The following is a 23,710-nucleotide window of genomic DNA, read 5'->3' on the forward strand; positions in this document are numbered from 1 at the left end:
TTACTAAAATTTGGTTGATTGCGAATGACGGTAGTTGATGTTGCGGACTGCTAGTTGGTGGCACTTGAGGCGGGGGATGCTGAAGAGAGGTGCTGGTATCTAAGATGAATGGCCTCCTTTTCCCTTTGGTGCTCGAGTAACATACGTTCTCGATCGAGCTCTCGTTGGTGTTCCCGACGCCGGTCTTCGTCGATCCTATGTTGGGCTTCCTCATAGTCCCGAATTTTTGCTTTTTCTTGTTGTTTTCTCGCTTCTGCTTTTGCTTTTTCTTCTCTCCTTCGGGCTTCGTCTTCTCTTCTTTGTTGTTCCATCTGAAAGAAGAGGGAGATGTAGTCGGGGGCTGCTGGAGGTGGAGGAGGACGTGCTGCTGCTGCCTCCAAGAGTTGGAGACGCTCCATGAGAAGCTGATTCTGAGCTCTAAGAAGAGCTATGGTGTCTCCTGTAGTCGGAAGAGCAAGGTCTCCTTCGAGGGAGACTTCTTCCAGAGATGGGTACTCTCCTCTGTAGACATGATGCTGAAGTCGGTGGTCGTGCCAGAACGCAATCTGACCATCCAAGGATGCCCTCACGCTAGGATATGGTGTGTGTGGACAAGCTGAATCTGATACCAATGTAACACGCAACGAAAGTATTCGTATTGGAGGATCCTATCACTCAATGCTCACACCGTCGTCTGTATCCTGAGTTTCGCGAGTTTAGCAATCCACTTTAAGACTTCAAACTTTAAAGAGATATGAGAGAGAGAGAGAGAGAGATGAGAACTGTACACCGTATGGGGTCTCGAATTACCCACTGAAGGACCCCCTACCCCATTACCGAGATAGTATTTGCTTTATTATCTTTAAAGAGACTGATGGTGTGACTGACGATAAGCCAAACACAAGACCTCTGAAGACCAAGTGTTGGGCTGAACTGTACACTGCTGTAGATACCAAAGATGTCCAATCTCGAGCCTATGCACTCTTCACCAAGTGGCTGGAGCAAAACGATGAGGTGATGAATGCTGAAAACTGTATGGATGCAGAAAACGCAAGGTTAAATGCTGGTTGACTGAATGCTGAAACTGCTGCGTTTTGCTGTTGCAGGGGCTGAATGCTCATGCGTTGATGCGCCTAGGACTTTAGGACGAAAACGCTGGGGTATGAGGACTGGAAACTGCAATCGCTTTATGCTCCTTATGCTGAAGGCTCCAAGCGTCGAATGCTCTATACTGAATATGATGAATGAATGGCTGAATATGCTAGGGATCTATTTATATGAGCACAATGAGCCAGTCGGCTGGCTACAGAGCTGGCCGACTGCTCATGTCCACCATAAAAGCATAAATGATGTGTAAAATCCTGAAAATGATGGAAAAAATACCCAAAAAATCCTAGTAAATATCCTGATAAATACTAGATGATATATGGGGTGTTTGCTATGGTCTAGATGCAATGGATGAATGATGTGCAATATACAGAATGCTTTCTGATGCAAACCCTAAGGTTTCTACTGATTGTATATGCATGAATGTGTCTCTTTAAGCGGGTTAAGGGACTTAGACTGACTGACTGACTGACTATGGCTGAGAATGACCTACGTAGCTCGTGCCTAACTTATCCTGGACTGAGGATTACAATGGGGTCACGGCGTACGACAAATATCATCCTGAATGGTACTAACAATGTTACAATGTTGCACTGATGATGATGAGCCAGTTTGTCACCATGCACTACAATGCAGAGTGCATGTGACAAATGACAAAGGTGAAGCATAATGACAAGGCAAGAGGTTTACCTCAAAAGTTCATATATTTGATCCATTAGATGAAGTGCCTTTTTTAAGGCTTGAGTGCATCTACATTAGCCATTAATCATGGCCCATAAGCTTGGTTACACATCCCCTAATCTTTTCTAGATTTGAACACCATCTCCCTTGAAGTGAGCGCCCATGAAAGCATCTCTTCCCACTTGTTCTAGGCGCCTACTTTTAGCCTCCACATGGACTGGCCATTCCACCTTTTCATTAACCTTTGGACTCTCGTTAACCCTTTGAACCATAGTCAATGACTTATGCAACCATTACAAATGTTGAGTCACATACCACTCCCACTTGCTCCAGACATTTACCCCACATCACTTGCTTTTTCAACAAGGTGGCCAATGGGTAGAAGCATGTCCACATCACTCGGGAGCGCGTGCACGTGGCATCCCCTCCTACTTATCTCGGAGCGCGGGTGCAAATGATGCTCCACCGTTCCAACCCCGTAAGGATCATCTAGCGAACTCGTTCTGTGCTCCACACACCGGTCTGAACTCCAATAGCATAACTATTGGACCTGCTCTCTTCAATGATGTCACCACCACTGCATCTTCCAAAATTGTGGGCACTGGAATGAGCTCCTCTGTCTTTGGATGCTCAGCTAGCATGGTAGACACCACTGTGGAATCGCTCATCTCATCCTCCTCCTCAATGGATTTGGAGAAAAAAAATTTGAAACTCACTTCATGACTCCTCTTTGTCCTCCAAAACTGGAATGGATTCTGGGGTTGGTTCCACTCCATTTGTCTCGATCACTTCCAATCTTGGTAGTGTCTACTCCTTGGACTCATGCTCCAAATTTTCTCCTTACTTGGGTACTCTTATCACCGATATCACTTCCTCTCTTGAAAGCTTTCTGGCACCCTCACACACTCCCTACTATTGACCTTCATTTATGGATCGACTGACTACTGTATGTGCTGCCTTTCTTGCTTGGATCTCTTGTTAGCAAGCTGCCAACTGCTCGATCATCTCCACACTCCTCTCTATCCATATGCTGCCACTATGTTCTTGTAGAGATCGATGTTGGCAGACCATGTTTACTCCAAAGAAACCAAAGAGCTCTCAAACATCTGCCGAAACTCCATGTTCTACACACGTGTACCGTCTGCAGATGTGCGTGAAGAAACACACGTACATCTGCAGATGTACATGAACAAACACACCTTTGCAATCAAGGACCAATCGAAGGTTTCATCCCTGCGCGAAGGAGGAAGGGTGGGTGTAGCCAATTGGCTTGATCACAAAAGCCGCATAGACACAGATATAAAGCGCTACCCTATCTACCCCCTCCACCCACAAACTGGCCGGCCTGTAGCATCCCCTTAGAGGCGCTCTTCTACTCCCATTTGCTACTACGGATGGCTACCTACTGTGTGCTGTCCTGCAACCTAAATAGGGTACATTTTACCGATTCTGGCCGCCTACTGTGTGCTGTTCGGCAGCCTAAATAGGGCTGTATTTTTACTGAATCTGGCTATCCTTATGCTCTCCCAGATCTGGGCTTTGAGTGCCCACCACTGGACCCCCCTGATGTGCCTTCTTCCACCCATGTTGTAATATGCGGAAGCTTCGGAGAAGGATCGGTACTTCAAAACTCAGAAATCAGCACTCTTTTCGCGACGGAATTAACGCACAAAACTGAAAGACGATGTGCAGAAAATAAAGAGAGAAGGGGGAGATGGAGAAGGACACAGTATTGGGTCCCAATTACCCTCTGTAGGGCCCCCACCACGGATGGTGTATTTGCTTTATTAGAATGATGTAAATCTGAAACAAATACAAAGTACTTGACCTTTTCTTGGCTGGAAAACCTGCCCTTGACCTTCAGTCCTTCACCCCTTAGCTTTAGCAAACCCTTGGCTGTCCTGGCCCTTGAATGCTTGATGCTCTTGGTGAATTATGAGATGACTACAATGAATTATGGGCTGGGCTTTTATACTACTCCCTTCATGCAGTCGGCTGGCTTCAGGACAGCCCACGACTGAGTATTTTTTAATAAAATACTCACACACTTTAATAAAGTGTTTTCACACTTGTAATCCCTGCTGTCCAGCCTGCGCATGCTTCTGGACAGCACCCTGGCTGCTGGGCATGCTGCGCATGGGTGTGGGACTGCCCCCCACACCTGGCCGCCTGCTGTTTAGGGCTTTAATCTCTGTCGGCTGCCTGTCCAGAAGCTCTGGAGCTGGCCGACTGCCCCTCCAGCCCTTGCCTTGGCTGGTGGGCAATATCTTGGGCCCTCTTCGCCCCTTGGGGGTGGTTCTACACCTCCCCCATGCCCAGACTAAGTATGCAAGCTGCAAATCCTTGCACTGGGGTAGCCCTATGGGCTGGCCCCATCTCTACATGCAAACTACATGCCTACAGAGGCCTGGCATCCAGTTGCAAACCAGATACACAGCACATCTAACATCATTCCAGAGGGAGACTCACAGCGCGGACTGGCACTGCTTCATGTGCAGGACAATGCACACCTGACCTTGGACTCATGTGCAGGACGATGCACACCTGACCTCGGACGACTGAGATGGATCCCCGGCTGACTCGTCCCGGACTGGGCTCACATGGGACCAGTTCACCATCCCAGGTCCTGCACCTTCTGTACAGAAATGTCTACGTGGCATCCAAGTGCGGGATGCACGTGACATCCCCTTCTGCTTAACTTGACGGAAGCTGCATAGCCTCCAAATAATCCGTCAATAATGCCGGATAGTCTTCGAAAAATTCTTTGTCGAGCCATACCGCTTCATGAGTTCCTCGGTCTTGAAACTTCGTGAGGAACTGTCGTAGTCTTCGGCCTGAGCCATGCTTGAAACGGTGCAGAAGGATCTGTTCTGGAACCATTACTTCTGCTTCATCAATGATGTCTGGTTCCGCTTCGTCTTTGACCTCTGAAGGGGGTGGACCTGCATATGGCTTTAACCAACTGACATGAAATACATCGTGCATAGTCCAACTCGGAGGTAGCTTTAATTGCATAGACACCTCATTAATCTTTTTCCGGATGGGGAATGGTCCGAAGCTCCTGAAAGACAACTTTGGGCATTGCTTGCTCACCTGCTTCAATCTTTGCTTCATAATCCGAAGATATACCCAATCTCCTTCCGAAAACTTCATGTCCCTTCGGTCTTCATTGGCCTGTCGAGTGTAGGCCTCTTGCGCTTTAGCCAACGTGTCTTTAACGGACTCTAGGATCTCCTGGTAAGACTCCGTCACTCTGTTCGCCTCCGGTACTGAAGACGAAGTCCTGGTTAACAACGACTGGAAAGGCCTTCCAAACGCTGCCTCATATGGAGTCCTGCCAATAGCTGAAGAAAAAGAGTCATTCAGAACAGCTTGAACTAAAGGCAAAAACGATTCCCACTTACCTTGCTGATCGTGGACATAACACTTCAGCACATCAAAGGCCAACTAGTTGTATATCTCTGTCTGGCCATCTGTCTGTGGGTGGAATGCACTGGAAAAATTCAACTTAGTACCAAAATTATCAAACAATGCCCTCCAAAAATGACTGGTAAACTTGGCATCTCGGTCCGACACTATGGTCCTAGGAATCCCACCAATCGGGTACCAATGCCGAATGAATAGCTGGGCAACATCCTCGGCGGTCACATTGACCCTGCAAGGAATAAGCAGTTGCCCTCGGCGGTCACATTGGCCCTGCAAGGAATAAGCATAACAAATTTGCTGAACCTGTCAACAATAGTCAAACACTGTGTATTACGCTTACTCGGACTGGGAGGCAGATTTGTGACAAAGTCCATCGAAATGTCTTGGAAAGGACCCTCAGGAATTGGCAAAGGCTGTAACAACCCTATCTTCTTTCCACGAGAAGCTTTCACCTTTTGACAAATGTCACAGCGTTGTACATATGTAAACACATCACGCCTCATCTTTGGCCAATAGTATTGCCGTTCTAATTTCTCCAAAGTCGAATTCATGCCCCTATGACCACCTGTAATGGCGTCATGGGCATCATGGAGAAGAGCTGCCCGGAATGATTTCATGACACACAGTCGGCCTTTGTAATAAAGCCAACCATCGCGTATCAGAAAATGGCATGGTCCTGTGGCATCCAATGCCTGTTCCCACTGAGTACCGAATTCCTCGGAATCCGCGTACGTGAGTCCTGTACCAACAAGGTCAAGTCTAGTGGTCTGAATCGCAGATACTTGTCCCTTCCTACTCAAAGCATCGGCCACTGGGTTGGCCTTTCCTGGAAGGTACTCAATCATGCCACCGAACTGCTGGAATATCTGACTCCAGCGGTGTTGTCGATCACTCCTCTGTGCACTTGGCATCGTCTGAATCCAGCGCAATGCCTGATGGTCAGTGCGAACCTCGAAGTCACGGCCATACAGGAAATGTTTCCAATGTTTCAAGGCCTGTATAACTGCTAGGAGTTCACGATCATAGACTGAGTAGTTCTTTTCGGCGGGCAGTAACTTACGAGACATGTAAGCTACTAGATGACCATTCTGTTGCAATACACCTCCAATGGCGATGTTACTCGCATCGGTGATCACCTGAAATGGTTCGTCCCACGAGGCAAGGGCTAAACAAGGCGCTTCAGACAAAGCCACCTTGAGGTTCTGGAATGCCTCCAACGCTCGTGGAGTCATTCGAATCTTTTGCCTCCTTGTTTTCACTCCCTTTAGCAGATCGGTGAGGTCTGCCGAGAGATCAGAAAACTTGTCAATGTGGGTGGAATATGCCTGGCATATACCCACAAATGATCTAATGTCATAAGCAGTCTGAGGTACTTCCCAGTTAACAATCTCGGCCACTTTAGCCGGATCAAGTCGAATGCCTTCGGCACTGATTATATATCCCAAGTAATGTACCTGGAACAGATAAAATTCTGACTTCTTTTCATTGATATAGAGCTCGTTGCTTTCCAGCAACTTAAGGACTTTCTCCACATCAATGTCATGCTGCTCAACTGTAGCTGAAAATATGAGTATGTCGTCCAGAAATATGAACACACACACTCCGATCAACTCCCGGAAAATACGCATCATCATGCGGTTAAATGTAGCTGGGGCATTCGTCAAACCAAATGGCATGACCACAAATTCATAGTGGGCCCGTTCTGTACGGAAAGCTGTCTTGGGGATGTCCCCCTCAACAATCCGAACCTGGTGGTACCCACTCTTTAAATCCAATTTAGAGAACACCTTAGCTCCATTCAGCCTCTCGAGAATATAGTCAATTCGAGGCATCGGGAATCGGCTCTTGATAGTCAGCTTGTTGAGTGCACGATAATCGACACACAACCGAGAAGACCCATCTTTCTTCTTGACAAATAAGATCGGAGCTGCAAATGGCGACACGCTGGGGCGGATGAAGCCAGCTTGCAACAATTCTTGGAGTTGGCGGTCCAACTCCGATTCCATTGCCTTAGAAAGGCGATACGGAAACTTGCTCGGGGGTTCCGAGCCTGGGAGGAGGTCAATCTTGTGATCCTCCGGTCTGGACGGGGGAAGCTGGGGAGGGAGACTGTCCCGAAGAAAAATCTTCTGGAACTTTTCATGGAGAACCGAGTACTTCTCGGAAGCACTGGCCACCGTCTGGGCTGTCTGGACGTAAATCATCGCACACTGTGCGCCTTTCCTGACTGCTCGTTTAGCCTGCAAGTGGCTTATGAGCGGAAAGTTTGGAATACCTGGCTCACACTTAATGGTCACAGGGGTGTTTGACACATTCCGATCGATCTGGAACGTGTGCTTGTCCCACTTGACATCAGGAAGAAACTTGTGAAACCACTGGATACCCAAAATTATGTCTGCTCCTACAAGAGGGGCAACCATAAAGTCACGCACAAACTCTATGCCCTGAATCACTAATTTAGCACCTAGAGCTTCATACTTGACGCTCGTTGTCATACCTGTGCTAAAACCCTCAACTTGTTTGTCCACCGGAGTTAGCTTGAAACGGGCACGCCTAGCGGCCTCTTCCGTGATCACATCCTCCGTGCTGCCGCCGCAGTCAAACAAGACAACGACTCTTTGGCCACCTATGTAGCCAAAGGACTTGAGCAATTCGTTGCGCTCATACTCCTGGTCATGGGCGCCCTTCTGCTTATCTTCGAGCTCCCGGCTAATAATTGCTCCAACTGAAGCACCGGGGGTTGAAGAACTAGGGGTAGCCTGTCACCATTTGGCCACCCAAATGGTTCACTCTTGCTTTCACACTATGTACATATTGGATTGGTGTCCATGGCTTATGGAATATGCCTATGCAGGTGATTGACACGTGTCATGCTGTATAGTTGGATATGATATTCCGCTGGGACTTGATGTTATCATGCCCGGAATATCTAGAGGACTTGGCTTTCCGCTGGGACTTGTGCCTTTGTGTACATGCCCGGAAACGCTTGGAGGACTTGGCTTTCCGCTGGGACTTGTGCCTTTGTGTACATGCCCGGAAACGCCTGGAGGATTGGCTTTCCACTGGGTCTGGTATTGCGTATACTTGCCTGGAAACGCCTGGTCTTATATGGTTTCATGAACGGAAATTGCTCATGCCAATGCTGCACTGCATAGCATCTTTATGTGCTTGCCTGCAAATGAAATTGCATGCTGTTTTCATGCCTGCATGACCTATGTGTAGTTCCGGGCTAGGGGACGCCCGCCCGTGAACCGTGCGTGTGAAACTATCTGCTGACATGGTTGTGTGGCATGTGAACAGGTGGTAAGTATTACCCAATCTAGGCTCAAATAGCCCTTAGGACTTAGCCAATATTTATAAGTGAGTGCGTTCCCATTTCATTAAAGTTTGGGCGCCCAAAAGTCACTTATAAATTATGACCGCTTCCAAGTTCACACTCACTGAAGTCCCGAGGCGGACAAGACTCAATGTCCAGGACCTGATCCTCCCTTTTTACTCATAAATGGGCATCTCCCCATGTCCCTTCACCTGATTGGACCCCAATTCACTTACTTATTAAGAGAAATTCGTGTTTTCTCTTCATGAGGATTTTTGGAGGCTGAAAACTCTGTTTTTCCACCATTTCTCTCCATTTCCAAGCTCTCCATAGCCATACCCAACTTGCTAGGGTGTTTTCCAAGCTTCCAAGAGTGTTTCCAAGTGCTAATCACTCTCCTACTCACTCCCAATGACTGAAATTCAGCAAAACAGCTCTCATTTTTGCTGTAATTTCTGGTCTTTTTGCTGAAAACCCTAATTTCAGCCTTCCTTTCTCAAGTTGAACCATAGGGGAAGCTTTCCCAAGGTTCCCTTCATCCTCTTGAAGACTTTTGTCGCGAAGGATTGCGGCAAATCGAAGATATCAACACTTCTAAAGCTTCCAACGCGAAGGCTTCCGCTTGCAACAACTTCTATGAAGACTGGTAAGCTAATTGGACAATGTGTTGTCATTACTTACTCAGTAGAAGGGCAGGACTCCTTGTTTAGCCGCCCTGTGTAGTATTTCTCTTGTCCTATGTGCTCTTGAAGATGTTGCTACCTTGCTTGGTAGAACATAGAGCCAATGGTAGAGAATATGGGCACTGAAGTCGGGCCGGGCATCAAGGCAGCTCCTTGGTGATCTACATCGACATACCATTGTTTTCTAAATGCTGAATTTCATATGCATTGGCATGGAGGATTTGGCAATGAATGCCCGTGAAGCTATGTATTGAATTTCTCCAATAGTAATACAATTTACTCAAGGGAGGGGTCGGCCGTTCCGGCTCATTGTGTGCCTCTTGTCAATTCAGCAATTTACTTCTTGTATTTGAGCAAGTGTCCTTCAAATCTTAGTGTATTTAAGTGTATTGATTAGCATTGTGTTCAACCAAGTTACATTGGTATCAGAGCATACGGTTCTCTTTCACTTCTATCGTGAGAGACGATCACCGTGAACACTAGCTATCTCTACACTTAGAACATTATGGACAGCCATACAATGAATGTTGGAGATGCTAATACAAGTGGCAGGGACAATGAAATGCATGCCTCCAATGCTTTACAGGATGAGCAAACTCATGTGGTGCACAATAGGGAACATGAATATGTGGGACAGCCGTCTCGTGGCAAAGAGAAGATGCAAGAAGAAGAGTCCATAGTCTTGAGAGCTGAACTTACTCGTATGCAGGCTCTTCTCCATGCACAACAAGAAGAATTGAATCTCTATCGCCGCGAGGATCCATTGATACATGATCGTTTGAAGGCCAAGAAAGCTGAATCTTATATGGATCATGCAATGGCAATGATTGCTCAAGAGTTGCACATGCAACCGAGGGATGCAGCACGTGCATACTTGGCTCGTACCGAGGATGCCTATGCAGAAAAGGCAACCATCCCACATGTCTTGGAATCCCCAAAAGTGCCCGAACAAGAAGTTATGTCTAAGAGGATGAATCTCCATGCTATGGGAGAGGAACAATCAGTGACTTCACGCCATGCAGGAATATCTCATGTAGCCCGTGAAGGATACAATGTTTATGGCAGTGGTCAAAATGTATGTCAAATGCCATTGCCGGCTGAAAATGTACATGCACAACACATGCAACATGGGCTGCAATTTTCTGTTGGTGCAGGTATTCCGCGTATCTCTCATGCCACTCATGCCTTCGAGTGTGCTCGTGAGGGAGAAGCTATGGCTGAAAATGTATCAATGCATGTTGAGGGGCCAGCCATGCCTCATGCTTACAGGGCACATGTATCTATGCCTTATGCATCACCTTTTGGTCCAAAAATGATGCCAATTAAAGGGACTGTCCCAATGGACAAACATGGGGGAAAACATGTTGAGATGCACACACATGCATCAAAGTCTCGTGACTTCAAAGCCGGAGACAAATCTGTGAAGTTTGACACATATCATGGGGAATACGATGCATCAAAGGCACTTGCTTTTATTGCCCAGTTTGATATTGCTTTCAGTGATGAGGATTTCACTCAGAAATCCATGATCCGGCATGTAAGCATGTTCATGAAAGGCACTGCTGCCCATTGGTGGCTCACGGAGAAGCTCTCACCGAATCCCGTTAGATCATGGGAAGAATTCAAGGAGAGGTTTTATGCTCAATTCTTGCCTCCCAATGCATTGAATGAGATAACAATGAAGTGGGATTGGGTAAAGCAAAATGAGGGGGAATCGGTAAATGCATATGTACAAAAGTTTTGGAAAGTGCTTTTGGAGGTGTCTCCATTTATGCATGTCACCGAGGCGGAAAGGAAGAGAAGGTTTCAATCGGGATTGCAACCCGTGTACAAAGCGGGATTACAAATGTATCCTGGTCATACCTTACACCAATTAATCGCAGCCGCCACCGCCACCGAGCAATTGGAACTCAAATTGAGTCGATCCAATAAGGCTAAACCCTCATTTCAAGGCAAAGAGAGGGCTGTCCAAAACCTGCAAAATGATGGACAGCCACCTAAAAGGGACCAAAACCAAGCCAAATCAGGTCCAAAAGCTGAAAATAAGTTTGCTAACAAGCGCCCTTATAAGCCGGCAAACTTTGGTCTTAGTGCTGAGAAGAAGGAGCAATATATGCGTGAAGGCAAATGCTTTACTTGTGGCAGCACTGAGCACATGGCAAGAGCATGCCCAAATAAGAAGAACAAAGCTGAAAATGCTAATGTACCGAAGCCTAATGTGCATATGGTTCCGGATGTACAGGGCAACACTTCACATGATAGCAAAGATAGGGTTGTATGTAAAGCTTGGGGACAGCTCAAAGATCAACCTGCTTTGTTCATGTTTGATGATTGTGCATCGGAGAATTTCATATCCACTCAGATGGCAGCTGCTTTGGGTATTGAAGTGGAGGACATGGGTCCTCAAATTGAAGCAGGGGCTGCCTTTGTTGGTAGAGAAGTGCAGGTCATGCCTATTTTTGGCAAGTTGCGCATACACATTCAAGGCTATGTGGATCATGAGGATTTTCTTGTGGCGCCTTTGAATGGCTGTGATGTATTGCTTGGAAAGCCTTGGCATACACGTATTGATCCGTGCAAGGCTTACAAGACTAACAGGATCACCTTCATGCATAAAGGCCGAGAACATGTAATTGATGCTGGTGAAGAGGGTGATACCATTCCCCTTGTATCTCATGTACAAATTAAGAAAGTAATGAAAAAGAGTGTTTTTGCGTACTTGATTTTTGTACGAGATCCTATTGAGAAAACTAATGTACATGTAAACACTCTTTGTAATGATAGGCTGAAATTTTTGCAAGAGCACAATGATTGTTTTGCTGATGAGTTACCAAATGAGTTACCACCTGTACGACCGGAAGATCATCGCATTGATCTTGTGCCGGGTAGCTCACCACCTAATAGGCCAGCCTATCGTGTAAGTGCATCCCAAAAAGAGGAGATCATGAAGCAAGTGAATGAGCTTCTTGAGAAGGGTTTGGTTCAGCCAAGCTCTTCCCCATATTGTTCACCTGTCCTCTTGGTTCAAAAGAAGGATGGATCCTTTCGTATGTGTGTGGATTATAGAGCTTTGAATAAGCTTACCATCAAGAATCGGTTTCCGATTCCACGCATAGACGACATCCTTGACAAGTTGGATGGATCGGCATGCTTTAGCCGAATTGATCTCAAGAGTGGATATCATCAAGTGCGTGTAGTGCCTCAGGATGTACACAAAACTGCTTTCAGGACAGCATTTGGGCTTTATGAGTATCTTGTTATGCCTTTTGGTCTTACAAATGCCCCGGCTACATTCAATAGAATGATGGATCGCATATTCCGTGGGTACAGGAAATTTACAGGTGTCTTCTTTGATGACATACTAGTCTTCTCGAAGACCGAAGAAGAGCATAAAGCTCATTTGGCTATTGTTTTTGAAGAGCTCCATAAGCATAAACTCTTCATAAATGCAAAGAAGAGTGAGTTCTTCTTGTCAGAGATACATTATCTTGGGCATATTGTGTCCAAAGATGGAGTGCGGATGGATCCTGCAAAGATTGATGCAATTCGGAATTGGCCCGAATTGAGTTCAGTGCATGAGATCCGTAGTTTTCTTGGATTATGCTCTTACTACCGCAGGTTCATTCGGCACTTTGCATGGATTGCTTCTCCTTTGCATGATTTGACAAAGAAGAAGGCCGTGTTCAAATGGACTAATGTAGAGAGAGATGCATTCCTCGCATTGAAAGATGCAACTACTCATGGTCCAGTGTTGATCGTTCCGGATTTGCAAAAGCCTTTTTGTGTGGAATGTGATGCATCTGGAAATTGCATAGGGGCTGTCCTTAATCAAGAGGGACATGCCGTGGCTTATGAGAGTCGTAGATTGCATGATGCAGAGCTATCTCTTGGCATTTATGAGAAAGAGCTCTTGGCTGTAATTCATGCACTTACTATATGGAAACATTACCTTCTTGGGGCTGATTTCACTGTGAAGACAGATCACCAGAGTTTGAGATATTTTCTTACTCAAACTAAATTGTCAGAGAAGCATATGAGGATGGCCAATTTCCTCTCTATGTTTCATTTTCAGATCTTGCACACCCCGGGAAAGAAGAATGTAGTGGCCGATGCATTGTCACGAAAGCCGTATGTAGCAGCTATCTCGGTTGCCTCTCATGGGGACTTGTCTACCATGCGTGATTTGTATCATACGGATGCTGATTTTGCCACTATTTGGGCTGATTTGATGGTTGGTCATGCACATGCCTCATATGTGATCAAAGAGGGTTATCTCATGAAAGATAATTGCCTATGTGTAGTGTCTGACATGAGGCAAAAGGTTTTGGATGAGTGCCATGCTCCTCCATATGCTGGTCATAGAGGCATAATGCCTACTACGCACATGATTGAGCGGTATTTCTTTTGGCCAGGTATGCGGAAGGACATAGAGGCACATGTACGTGCATGTATCACCTGTCAAAAGGTCAAATTTGACAGGCAAAAGGCACCAGGTCTGCTTCAGCCATTGCCTATTCCCACGCAGCCATGGGAAAGTATTACAATGGATTTCATTATGGACTTGCCACGTACCCAACAGGGTAATGATGCAATTTGGACAATTGTGGACAGGTTTAGCAAGCAAGCTCATTTCTTGCCGGTCAAAAAGACCATCAAAGCTGAGCATATGGTTAAAATATATCTTGCACAAGTGTTCAAACATCATGGAATGCCGAAGTCCATTGTGGGGGATAGAGATCCCAGGACTACAAGTCTCTTTTGGCGGGCCTTATTTGATAATATGGGCACCAAATTGGACTTCTCATCAGCTTATCACCCTCAAACGGATGGGCAAAGTGAGGCTGCAAATTCAGCCGTGTTGGATCTCTTGAAATGTTATGTGGCGGATCAGAAGTCTTCTTGGGAGAAGTACTTACCGCTTGTGGAATTTGCATACAACAACACGGTGCATGCATCTACGGGAAAGGCCCCGTTTGAGATTGTTTATGGTAAGGTGGTTTTGCCACCCATCCTTCGCACAAAGGATGAGATATTTGCAGCTGATGAGTATGTAAGAGACTTGGATATTGCTTTTGCTCAGGTGCGGACAGCCATTGCAAGGTCACAAGACAAGCATAAAAAGGCTGCCGACAAGCATAGAAGGCAATTGGATGTTAAAGAGAATGATTGGGTATTGCTGAAATTTGAGAAAGCAAGACTTGCAAAGAGGCCTGGCAAAGAGGGTGCATATCCTAAGCTTGCAACTAGGTACTATGGACCTTTTCAAGTGATCGAGAAGATCAATGAAGTGGCTTTCAGATTGGCATTACCTAGTCATTGGCACATACACAATGCTTTTCATGTGAGTCTCCTTCGCAAGTATGTAGGGCCGGAGCCCAGTGAAATGGTCATTGAGGATCCACCAGAAGTGGATGAGCTTGAAGAGATCTTGCAGCCAGAGCAGATTGTGTATCACAAGGAACGCAAGCTTGCTGCAGGCAAAGTTGTGAGGCGTTACCTTGTGAAGTTTAAGAACTATCTTCCCATTGATGCTAAATGGGTAGATGAAGAGTTCTTCAAAGATTGCCCGCATGTGCTTCAGACATATTTGGATGCATTTCAGTTGCGGACAACTGTTTAGAAGCGGGGGGGAATGTCACCATTTGGCCACCCAAATGGTTCACTCTTGCTTTCACACTATGTACATATTGGATTGGTGTCCATGGCTTATGGAATATGCCTATGCAGGTGATTGACACGTGTCATGCTGTATAGTTGGATATGATATTCCGCTGGGACTTGATGTTATCATGCCCGGAATATCTAGAGGACTTGGCTTTCCGCTGGGACTTGTGCCTTTGTGTACATGCCCGGAAACGCTTGGAGGACTTGGCTTTCCGCTGGGACTTGTGCCTTTGTGTACATGCCCGGAAACGCCTGGAGGATTGGCTTTCCACTGGGTCTGGTATTGCGTATACTTGCCTGGAAACGCCTGGTCTTATATGGTTTCATGAACGGAAATTGCTCATGCCAATGCTGCATTGCATAGCATCTTTATGTGCTTGCCTGCAAATGAAATTGCATGCTGTTTTCATGCCTGCATGACCTATGTGTAGTTCCGGGCTAGGGGACGCCCGCCCGTGAACCGTGCGTGTGAAACTATCTGCTGACATGGTTGTGTGGCATGTGAACAGGTGGTAAGTATTACCCAATCTAGGCTCAAATAGCCCTTAGGACTTAGCCAATATTTATAAGTGAGTGCGTTCCCATTTCATTAAAGTTTGGGCGCCCAAAAGTCACTTATAAATTATGACCGCTTCCAAGTTCACACTCACTGAAGTCCCGAGGCGGACAAGACTCAATGTCCAGGACCTGATCCTCCCTTTTTACTCATAAATGGGCATCTCCCCATGTCCCTTCACCTGATTGGACCCCAATTCACTTACTTATTAAGAGAAATTCGTGTTTTCTCTTCATGAGGATTTTTGGAGGCTGAAAACTCTGTTTTTCCACCATTTCTCTCCATTTCCAAGCTCTCCATAGCCATACCCAACTTGCTAGGGTGTTTTCCAAGCTTCCAAGAGTGTTTCCAAGTGCTAATCACTCTCCTACTCACTCCCAATGACTGAAATTCAGCAAAACAGCTCTCATTTTTGCTGTAATTTCTGGTCTTTTTGCTGAAAACCCTAATTTCAGCCTTCCTTTCTCAAGTTGAACCATAGGGGAAGCTTTCCCAAGGTTCCCTTCATCCTCTTGAAGACTTTTGTCGCGAAGGATTGCGGCAAATCGAAGATATCAACACTTCTAAAGCTTCCAACGCGAAGGCTTCCGCTTGCAACAACTTCTATGAAGACTGGTAAGCTAATTGGACAATGTGTTGTCATTACTTACTCAGTAGAAGGGCAGGACTCCTTGTTTAGCCGCCCTGTGTAGTATTTCTCTTGTCCTATGTGCTCTTGAAGATGTTGCTACCTTGCTTGGTAGAACATAGAGCCAATGGTAGAGAATATGGGCACTGAAGTCGGGCCGGGCATCAAGGCAGCTCCTTGGTGATCTACATCGACATACCATTGTTTTCTAAATGCTGAATTTCATATGCATTGGCATGGAGGATTTGGCAATGAATGCCCGTGAAGCTATGTATTGAATTTCTCCAATAGTAATACAATTTACTCAAGGGAGGGGTCGGCCGTTCCGGCTCATTGTGTGCCTCTTGTCAATTCAGCAATTTACTTCTTGTATTTGAGCAAGTGTCCTTCAAATCTTAGTGTATTTAAGTGTATTGATTAGCATTGTGTTCAACCAAGTTACATAGCCACTGGGATCTGTGGGGGAGCAGTGCTCACCACGGAAGCTGTGGAGGCGGCGGCGGCCTTTGGAGGCTTCTTCGGACAATCCCGAGAAGTATGTCCTTTTGTGTGACAAAAGTAACATCTACCCTCCTTCCTGTACTGAGAAAGCTCCTCAGCACTCAACTTGCCACCTGTCTTGCCTGCCTCCACTTTCTGGTCTGGAGTAAGCTTAGACGCATTGTTCGAGTTCTTGGAGCCAGAGGCTCCCGGGCTCTGTCTTGGGGAAGACCCCGTCTGGTTCTGGCTTTTGCCCCCCGAGGTGTTAGCCTTGGGAGAAGCCGGCTGGGAAGTCTTGGGCTTGCCACCATTGTGTTTCATTTCTGCACTCTGCGCAAGCGAGAGTGCGTCCTCAAAGGTGGCTGGTCTAAACATACGCACCTCCCATTGGATGTGCGTGTCCAGGCCATACAAAAACTGCCCTTTCTTGTCCGCATCAGATAAGCCTAATTGTAGACACAAGGTCGAAATTCTATTGGCAAACTGAAGGACTAGTTGCGCATTCTGACGCGCACCCCTGAACTCGTCTTCGAGTCGCTCAAGGTAGTGGGGCGGTAAAAACCGCTGCTTAAGGTCACGGACGAACTCGTCCCACCCATAAGCTGCCATACCTGATCTGGTGTGGGCATGAGCCCACTGAGTCCACCAAGGAATGGCCTCACCTTCCAAATACCAACTGGCTAAGATCACTTTGTCAATATCTGATTTCCTAACTGCGGCAAAGTAAGCTTCAAATTGATGTAACCATGAATACAGAGTAGTGGGATCGAGTTTACCATTATACTTACTGAAGTTCATTTTCTCGGGAAAATGATTCGAGGGCGTCGCCGGTGTCAATCTAGCGTCCAAAGCTCTGAGGTAACGCTCGTGTTCCACTCGTCGCATGGCTTCGTCTTCTCGTTGTCGAATCTCCAATGCACGCATCTGCATCTCAAGCAAGGAGCTTGGCTGCGGCTGTGACCCCTCGAGAGGGTCCCTGTGACGAGGATCTGGTATCTGGGGTACGGAAGGAGAGGGAGGAGGAGATGGAAAACGCGACGCTGGAGAGCGAGAACGCTCCTCCAGAGCCAAAATCCGCGCCTTCTGCTCATCCAACTTGGTTGTCTGGTCTGCGATTGCTCGCATCATCTGCTGGAACATGTCTTGTACACTCAAGCCGCGTGCCCTAGCTGGGCTGCTTGGTGCACTCTGGTCCCATGGTTCTGGTTCTCTCTCGTCGCCAAGTTCGCCATAGCGGGAAAATGCAGTTCCTTTCCGGAACGCAATCTGACCATCCACTATCTGTGTGGGAGACTTCCGGAGGCTAAAAACCAACCGTCCTTCGAGGGACAGGAGTCACTCCGAAAAGGGTAGTCCGCCGGCGTCTAAAAACCAACCACACGAGCGAAAAAATTTTCTGGTTTTCTTTGCTGAATCTTTGCCCTTGAAGTGAGCTCTGATACCACTATAATATGCGGAAGCTTCGGAGAAGGATCGGTACTTCAAAACTCAGAAATCAGCACTCTTTTCGCGACGGAATTAACGCACAAAACTGAAAGACGATGTGCAGAAAATAAAGAGAGAAGGGGGAGATGGAGAAGGACACAGTATTGGGTCCCAATTACCCTCTGTAGGGACCCCACCACGGATGGTGTATTTGCTTTATTAGAATGATGTAAATCTGAAACAAATACAAAGTACTTGACCTTTTCTTGGCTGGAAAACCTGCCCTTGACCTTCAGTCCTTCACCCCTTAGCTTTAGCAAACCCTTGGCTGTCCTGGCCCTTGAATGCTTGATGCTCTTGGTGAATTATGAGATGACTACAATGAATTATGGGCTGGGCTTTTATACTACTCCCTTCATGCAGTCGGCTAGCTTCAGGACAGCCCACGACTGAGTATTTTTTAATAAAATACTCACACACTTTAATAAAGTGTTTTCACACTTGTAATCCCTGCTGTCCAGCCTGCGCATGCTTCTGGACAGCACCCTGGCTGCTGGGCATGCTGCACATGGGTGTGGGACTGCCCCCCACACCTGGCCGCCTGCTGTTTAGGGCTTTAATCTCTGTTGGCTGCCTGTCCAGAAGCTCTGGAGCTGGCCGACTGCCCCTCCAGCCCTTGCCTTGGCTGGTGGGCAATATCTTGGGCCCTCCTGGCCCCTTGGGGGTGGTTCTACACCTCCCCCATGCCCAGACTAAGTATGCAAGCTGCAAATCCTTGCACTGGGGTAGCCCTATGGGCTGGCCCCATCTCTACATGCAAACTACATGCCTACAGAGGCCTGGCATCCAGTTGCAAACCAGATACACAGCACATCTAACATCATTCCAGAGGGAGACTCACAGCGCGGACTGGCACTACTTCATGTGCAGGACAATGCACACCTGACCTTGGACTCATGTGCAGGACGATGCACACCTGACCTCGGACGACTGAGATGGATCCCTGGCTGACTCGTCCCGGACTGGGCTCACATGGGACCAGTTCACCATCCCAGGTCCTGCACCTTCTGTACAGAAATGTCTACGTGGCATCCAAGTGCGGGATGCACGTGACACATGTCTAGCTGCGTTTGAAGCACCAACAAGCTGCCTTGCTTGTTTGCTCTGTCCGCCCTCTACCTGGTGCATTTCACCCTCTTTCTTGCCCTATGGCTGAGCGTCCCCCTTGCACACACATGAGCTATCTAGTACAGAATTTGCAAAACACAGCCTTGATGAATAAAATGCAAGCCTGAGTGAAAATTTTGACGATGATGAGGTTCTTCACAATGACGCCCTTATGAGATCAAAAATTGTCACTTTTCTTCTATCAAAATCCGACACTCTGATACCAATCTTAAGGGGCACAAGAAATCATCTATACGCCAAATCTGACGAGCCCAAGTCAGGAGAAGCAAAGGAGAGCCCAAGTCAAGAGAAGCAAAGGAGAGTTGTTGGGTTGTTCCCAAGAAGCCATATCATCCTGGGAACAACCCAAACTTTTCCAGATGTTTGCATTAACTCTGAGTCACCATTGTCCGTATTCATGGTATGCAATATACAGTAGATTGATTCTCTGATCTTTGTGTATATTTGCAGCTTTATGTGATTATGTCTTTAATTAGTGTTAATCAACCTCCTAATCAATGTTAATTAGGGCATAAGCAAGCACACTTCCGCATGCATGTAACGTCTTGTCTCTTCTATTGGTTTTATATGATATTTTGAGCCTCTCAACAGCACATTTGAATAACTGCCAGATGTCATTTCTGATAGCATTCATGTAGTTCTTGGCTGCGTAGTTCACATCAGCGCTCTTAATACTAAAGTGGTGGTAATGCGTCTATGAATATACCATGTGTTGTCATCCATCTCAATGCTTTGGCATACGTGTTATCTATTATACCCATCAACAAACATCATATTAACAATTAAAAAGCACACAAACACTCCTTTGACCCTTATCAACTTGATGGGCAAGAAACCAGTAGAGACAAGGAACGCACCCAAAGGCTGTAGGAACTTCCACTCCTGCCAGGATACCAATCTCCTAAATATATTTCACGCCAAATAACTAACCCAAAAAAACTTCTGCAGCGCATCGAGTTTTAGGCATGCCAAGGGATCAGATTAAGTTATCGAACACTAAAGATCACACAGGCGATAGAGTTCATTGAGTTATTGTGGGACAGCATGGCTCACCATGACACACAAACTTTTGGTGGTGGCTACAGAAGCTTTCAAAGTGGGAGCCAAGAAGAGAACGGGTTGAGAGAGAAACTTCTCATCACAATGGGCAAAGGAGCCACCCAGGTTGACACGCCACTAGGGACTCACAAGCTATCTTAGGAGAACCGCAAAAAGGGAAGATCTCACCTGCCCGCCCCTCATGGGCGAGGGATCTCCTGCCACCCATTGGATGGGCAGAGGAGATGTCAATAACCCTTGCAGGGAATCTCCACCATTCAACCCCCACCCATCCGATGGGTGGGCAGAGAAGATGTCTTTTAAGACCCTTACATTGTTAAAATTGCCAATGGTTTTGTGCTGGGTTGGCTTCTTTACTGGTTTTCTAAGATGATGTGATGAAAACTTCTATATTATACTCTCTATCTTTCTAAGGATAGTACAGCAAATCATATTTATTTTTCAAAGATAGTACGACAAACTCATTTTTTTCTCTTGTAGGGGCGTGACATTACCTACGTTGAGACATTCGGCCGCCAGGGCCACGGCCGCTGTCGAAAACTGTGACAGGAAAACCCTGCTCAGCTAGCCTGGAGGCACATGCAAGACCAGCCACTGCAAAATCCGTGTAGGATAATGGTGAGGCTTTTGTTTTTTTATTCCATATGAAACGCATAAAAGCAACCCATTTACTCAAAGCCCTGGGAAGAGCTTCAAAAGCAAAAAGCAAAAGCACGGCACTACCAGTACAAAGCAAATGCAAAATGCAAAAGGCAGGAAGCAACCCACCTCCAGCGCCTACTACAGCCACGAGCTTGTCTGCCACAGTGGTTGAAGGATATGACGAAGCCATTGACCTCTGCAGAAGTGAACCTGAATGTACGAGAAATTTGAGTTAGTGATGAGGAAATACCCTGCCAGAAAGCGTTCGCTCCCACGGTTACAGTATATTCTACTTATGTGCATTGATAGGACTAGTATTGGAGTACGGCAGCTGGGGTTCACTTCAACATAGAATTATTGGAGAAAAAAAACATGCTTGGTTTTTTTTTGAAGATTTAGGCCATGTTAAGTAAACACAATACATAATTTCAAGTGATTTCATATATATATATTTTTTTAATTAATCCATGTTTCACATAGATTTATAACGAGAACAAATATCATAATAATGTAGCATATAAAGACTTAAGAAAGGACCAATATCACATATTCTCAAAATGCATCACACAAAATTATCTAAGTCAATAATATATATATATCCTTATAAGTCACTAATCTAAGTCAGTAATATCAGAATCAGTAAATTGAATTCTTTCCCTACAAGAAGGACCATTCATCTGTCTCATAATATGCTCTGTATTGTAAGGCGGTGATCCGTTCCCCACATGTTCTACTATCAGTTAACGAAAAGGACCTGCACAAATGATACAATGATAAATAAAATCTCAAAAAATATATAATAAAAAAACATAATCAAGATTACCTTGTACAATAGAACATTGAGTGGATGGTACATGAGGAGCTCTAGTATGAAACTCATAACGAATACCAATGATCATGATGGATGTAAGAAACAACCAGTAGTCAAGTACTGAAGTCAAGTACTGAATACCCCTCAAAAGATGCAAAGCATCTCTCTCTCCGAAATAAATAAACGCCCCACTCTTCATCCGAAACACTAATTCCGTACATTTCCATGCCTTCGTGGACAACTCTCACCATAAATGTATCAATGTCATGCAATATCCTAAAATCAAAACATAATAAATAGGTTCCATAATTATTTATACATAAGTTTAACAAATGTTTATACAATGTCTCTTTGGCCTTATAATTACACTTATACTTACCCATCCCTATAGGCATTGATCATAATCCCTTCTACGTGACTTGTAGTAATAAGAGCTGACCATAGAGGTGACTCTGTATACAGACATATATTAGTATAGAATGTCATGTTTCATACTTTGTAATCAAGAAAAGTTATACAAATATAGAGAGTAACTAACTTACTATCCTTGACAAAGGTATGTCCAATGTAAAGATAACCCCTGACATATCTATCAAAACATGAACAACAAAAATAAGTACTTTACCATGGACAAATATGTATAAAAAAGAAATCACAACAAAATTAATCAAAACGCAGAACCTAAATACGAAACTTGACTTGTCAAGTCTTCAAGATCTCCTTATAAACAATGTTATTTGTCGTAGGTGTATAACTTTGAAGATCATCAAATGAAGACTCTACATTAGCATTATCCTAGTAACACCTTCACAGCATGAGGAGACCATGCTTGTGACAACGCAACATACAATTACCCATGAGTGAACAATGGAGTCACCAAATACAACCCCAAGATATTTAGGGATTGGGTTTAGCCTTGTTATTTGTTTATTGATATGCCAAATGCCAACACATGGGAAACTATCTCCGTCTTATGGTAAATGGTAGTTGGGTCACCATGCATATAAAGGATTCATGGAAGAAATACTCTTTTACCAATTTTAGTACCAGTGATGATTTCAGTCTCCAAGACTTTAGAGTGAAAGGCCTTACATAGGGTCTATTACTACATGACTAGTATTTGATCCAGTTGTAGGTGGGGCTAGTAAAGCTAATGGGCTGAAGAGCTACTCCTATCATTCTTTCCATTCGTTGTGCATGGTAACAACTAGATTATTCGTGATTTACATATCTCCTATAATACGAGCACCATTGGTTCCCTCTAGCTCTCAAGGATGGGCAGCACTCATGGACTGTAAACTGCACACCAAGTCATTTTCCAATGCGGATGACCTATCTCGCTAGGAGAGGCTTTGCACACGTCTTCTAGCCATTTGATCACCACCTGATCATCCGATTGATTTACTTCCTGGCAATTCGCCACCAACTCGTGCTCTGTATCGGGTCTCTTTAGGCTCCGTCGCTTGATCCTCCCGCCCCCTTAGGGTCTGTCGCCCCCTTAGGCTCCGTCGCTTGATCCTCCCGCCCCTCAGAGGGATGTCTACGCACTAGGGTGGGCTAATTCACCGCACTAGCCTGGGCCCTCAGAACTAGGCAGCATCATAATCACTCGCCTCAATCGGTGAACCTCATTCTCCCAATGGTATGAGGGATACCATGGGTCAACTCTCCGGGCCTTACTAACGTCTCCATCGTCCGGCTACATAAGCACAAGAATGGGGCAGCATCAAGGCAGGGAGAAGTTGTACCTGTATCTTAATTTAACCAAGATAACAATCCATTTACTCAACTAAACCATAGGACTAGAATCCATGTTACCTTCTTAAGAAAACAATCCTTTTCACAAAGATTTTAGCATTTCAACTTGAGATTGTGATAAGACGTTCTTTATTAAGGCATATGCTGTTGTTTAAAAGAATACAAACTTTAACTAGTAAATCAATCAAATAGATCACTATTAACAATTAATAGAGAAGCCAGGGCCATACCTCAACCCCTAAGAATGATATATAATTGAATATATATATATATATATATATATATATATACCTTATAGAATGATATA

The 23,710-nt window shown here is 45.5% G+C and overlaps 1 protein-coding gene across 1 annotated transcript in view; it reads right to left on the minus strand.

Annotated features, from left to right (window-relative positions):
• The window catches only part of LOC147613184 (FAD/NAD(P)-binding oxidoreductase family protein), a 47,318-nt gene extending 26,177 nt beyond the window's left edge, over window positions 1-21,141 (minus strand). The window contains exons 1-2 of the mRNA XM_086782448.1: window positions 20,961-21,141; window positions 20,687-20,786 (exon numbers count right to left, since the gene is read on the minus strand). Of these exons, the coding sequence (XP_086638574.1) occupies window positions 20,687-20,786; window positions 20,961-21,024 (164 nt within the window). The 5' untranslated portion in view covers window positions 21,025-21,141. The remainder of the gene's footprint in view (window positions 1-20,686; window positions 20,787-20,960) is intronic.
• Between the last annotated feature and the right edge of the window lie 2,569 nt (window positions 21,142-23,710).

Source organism: Cibotium barometz, chromosome 44, assembly GCF_041138505.1.
Source record: "Cibotium barometz isolate CiBa-2024 chromosome 44, ASM4113850v1, whole genome shotgun sequence".
NCBI lineage: Eukaryota > Viridiplantae > Streptophyta > Polypodiopsida > Cyatheales > Cibotiaceae > Cibotium > Cibotium barometz.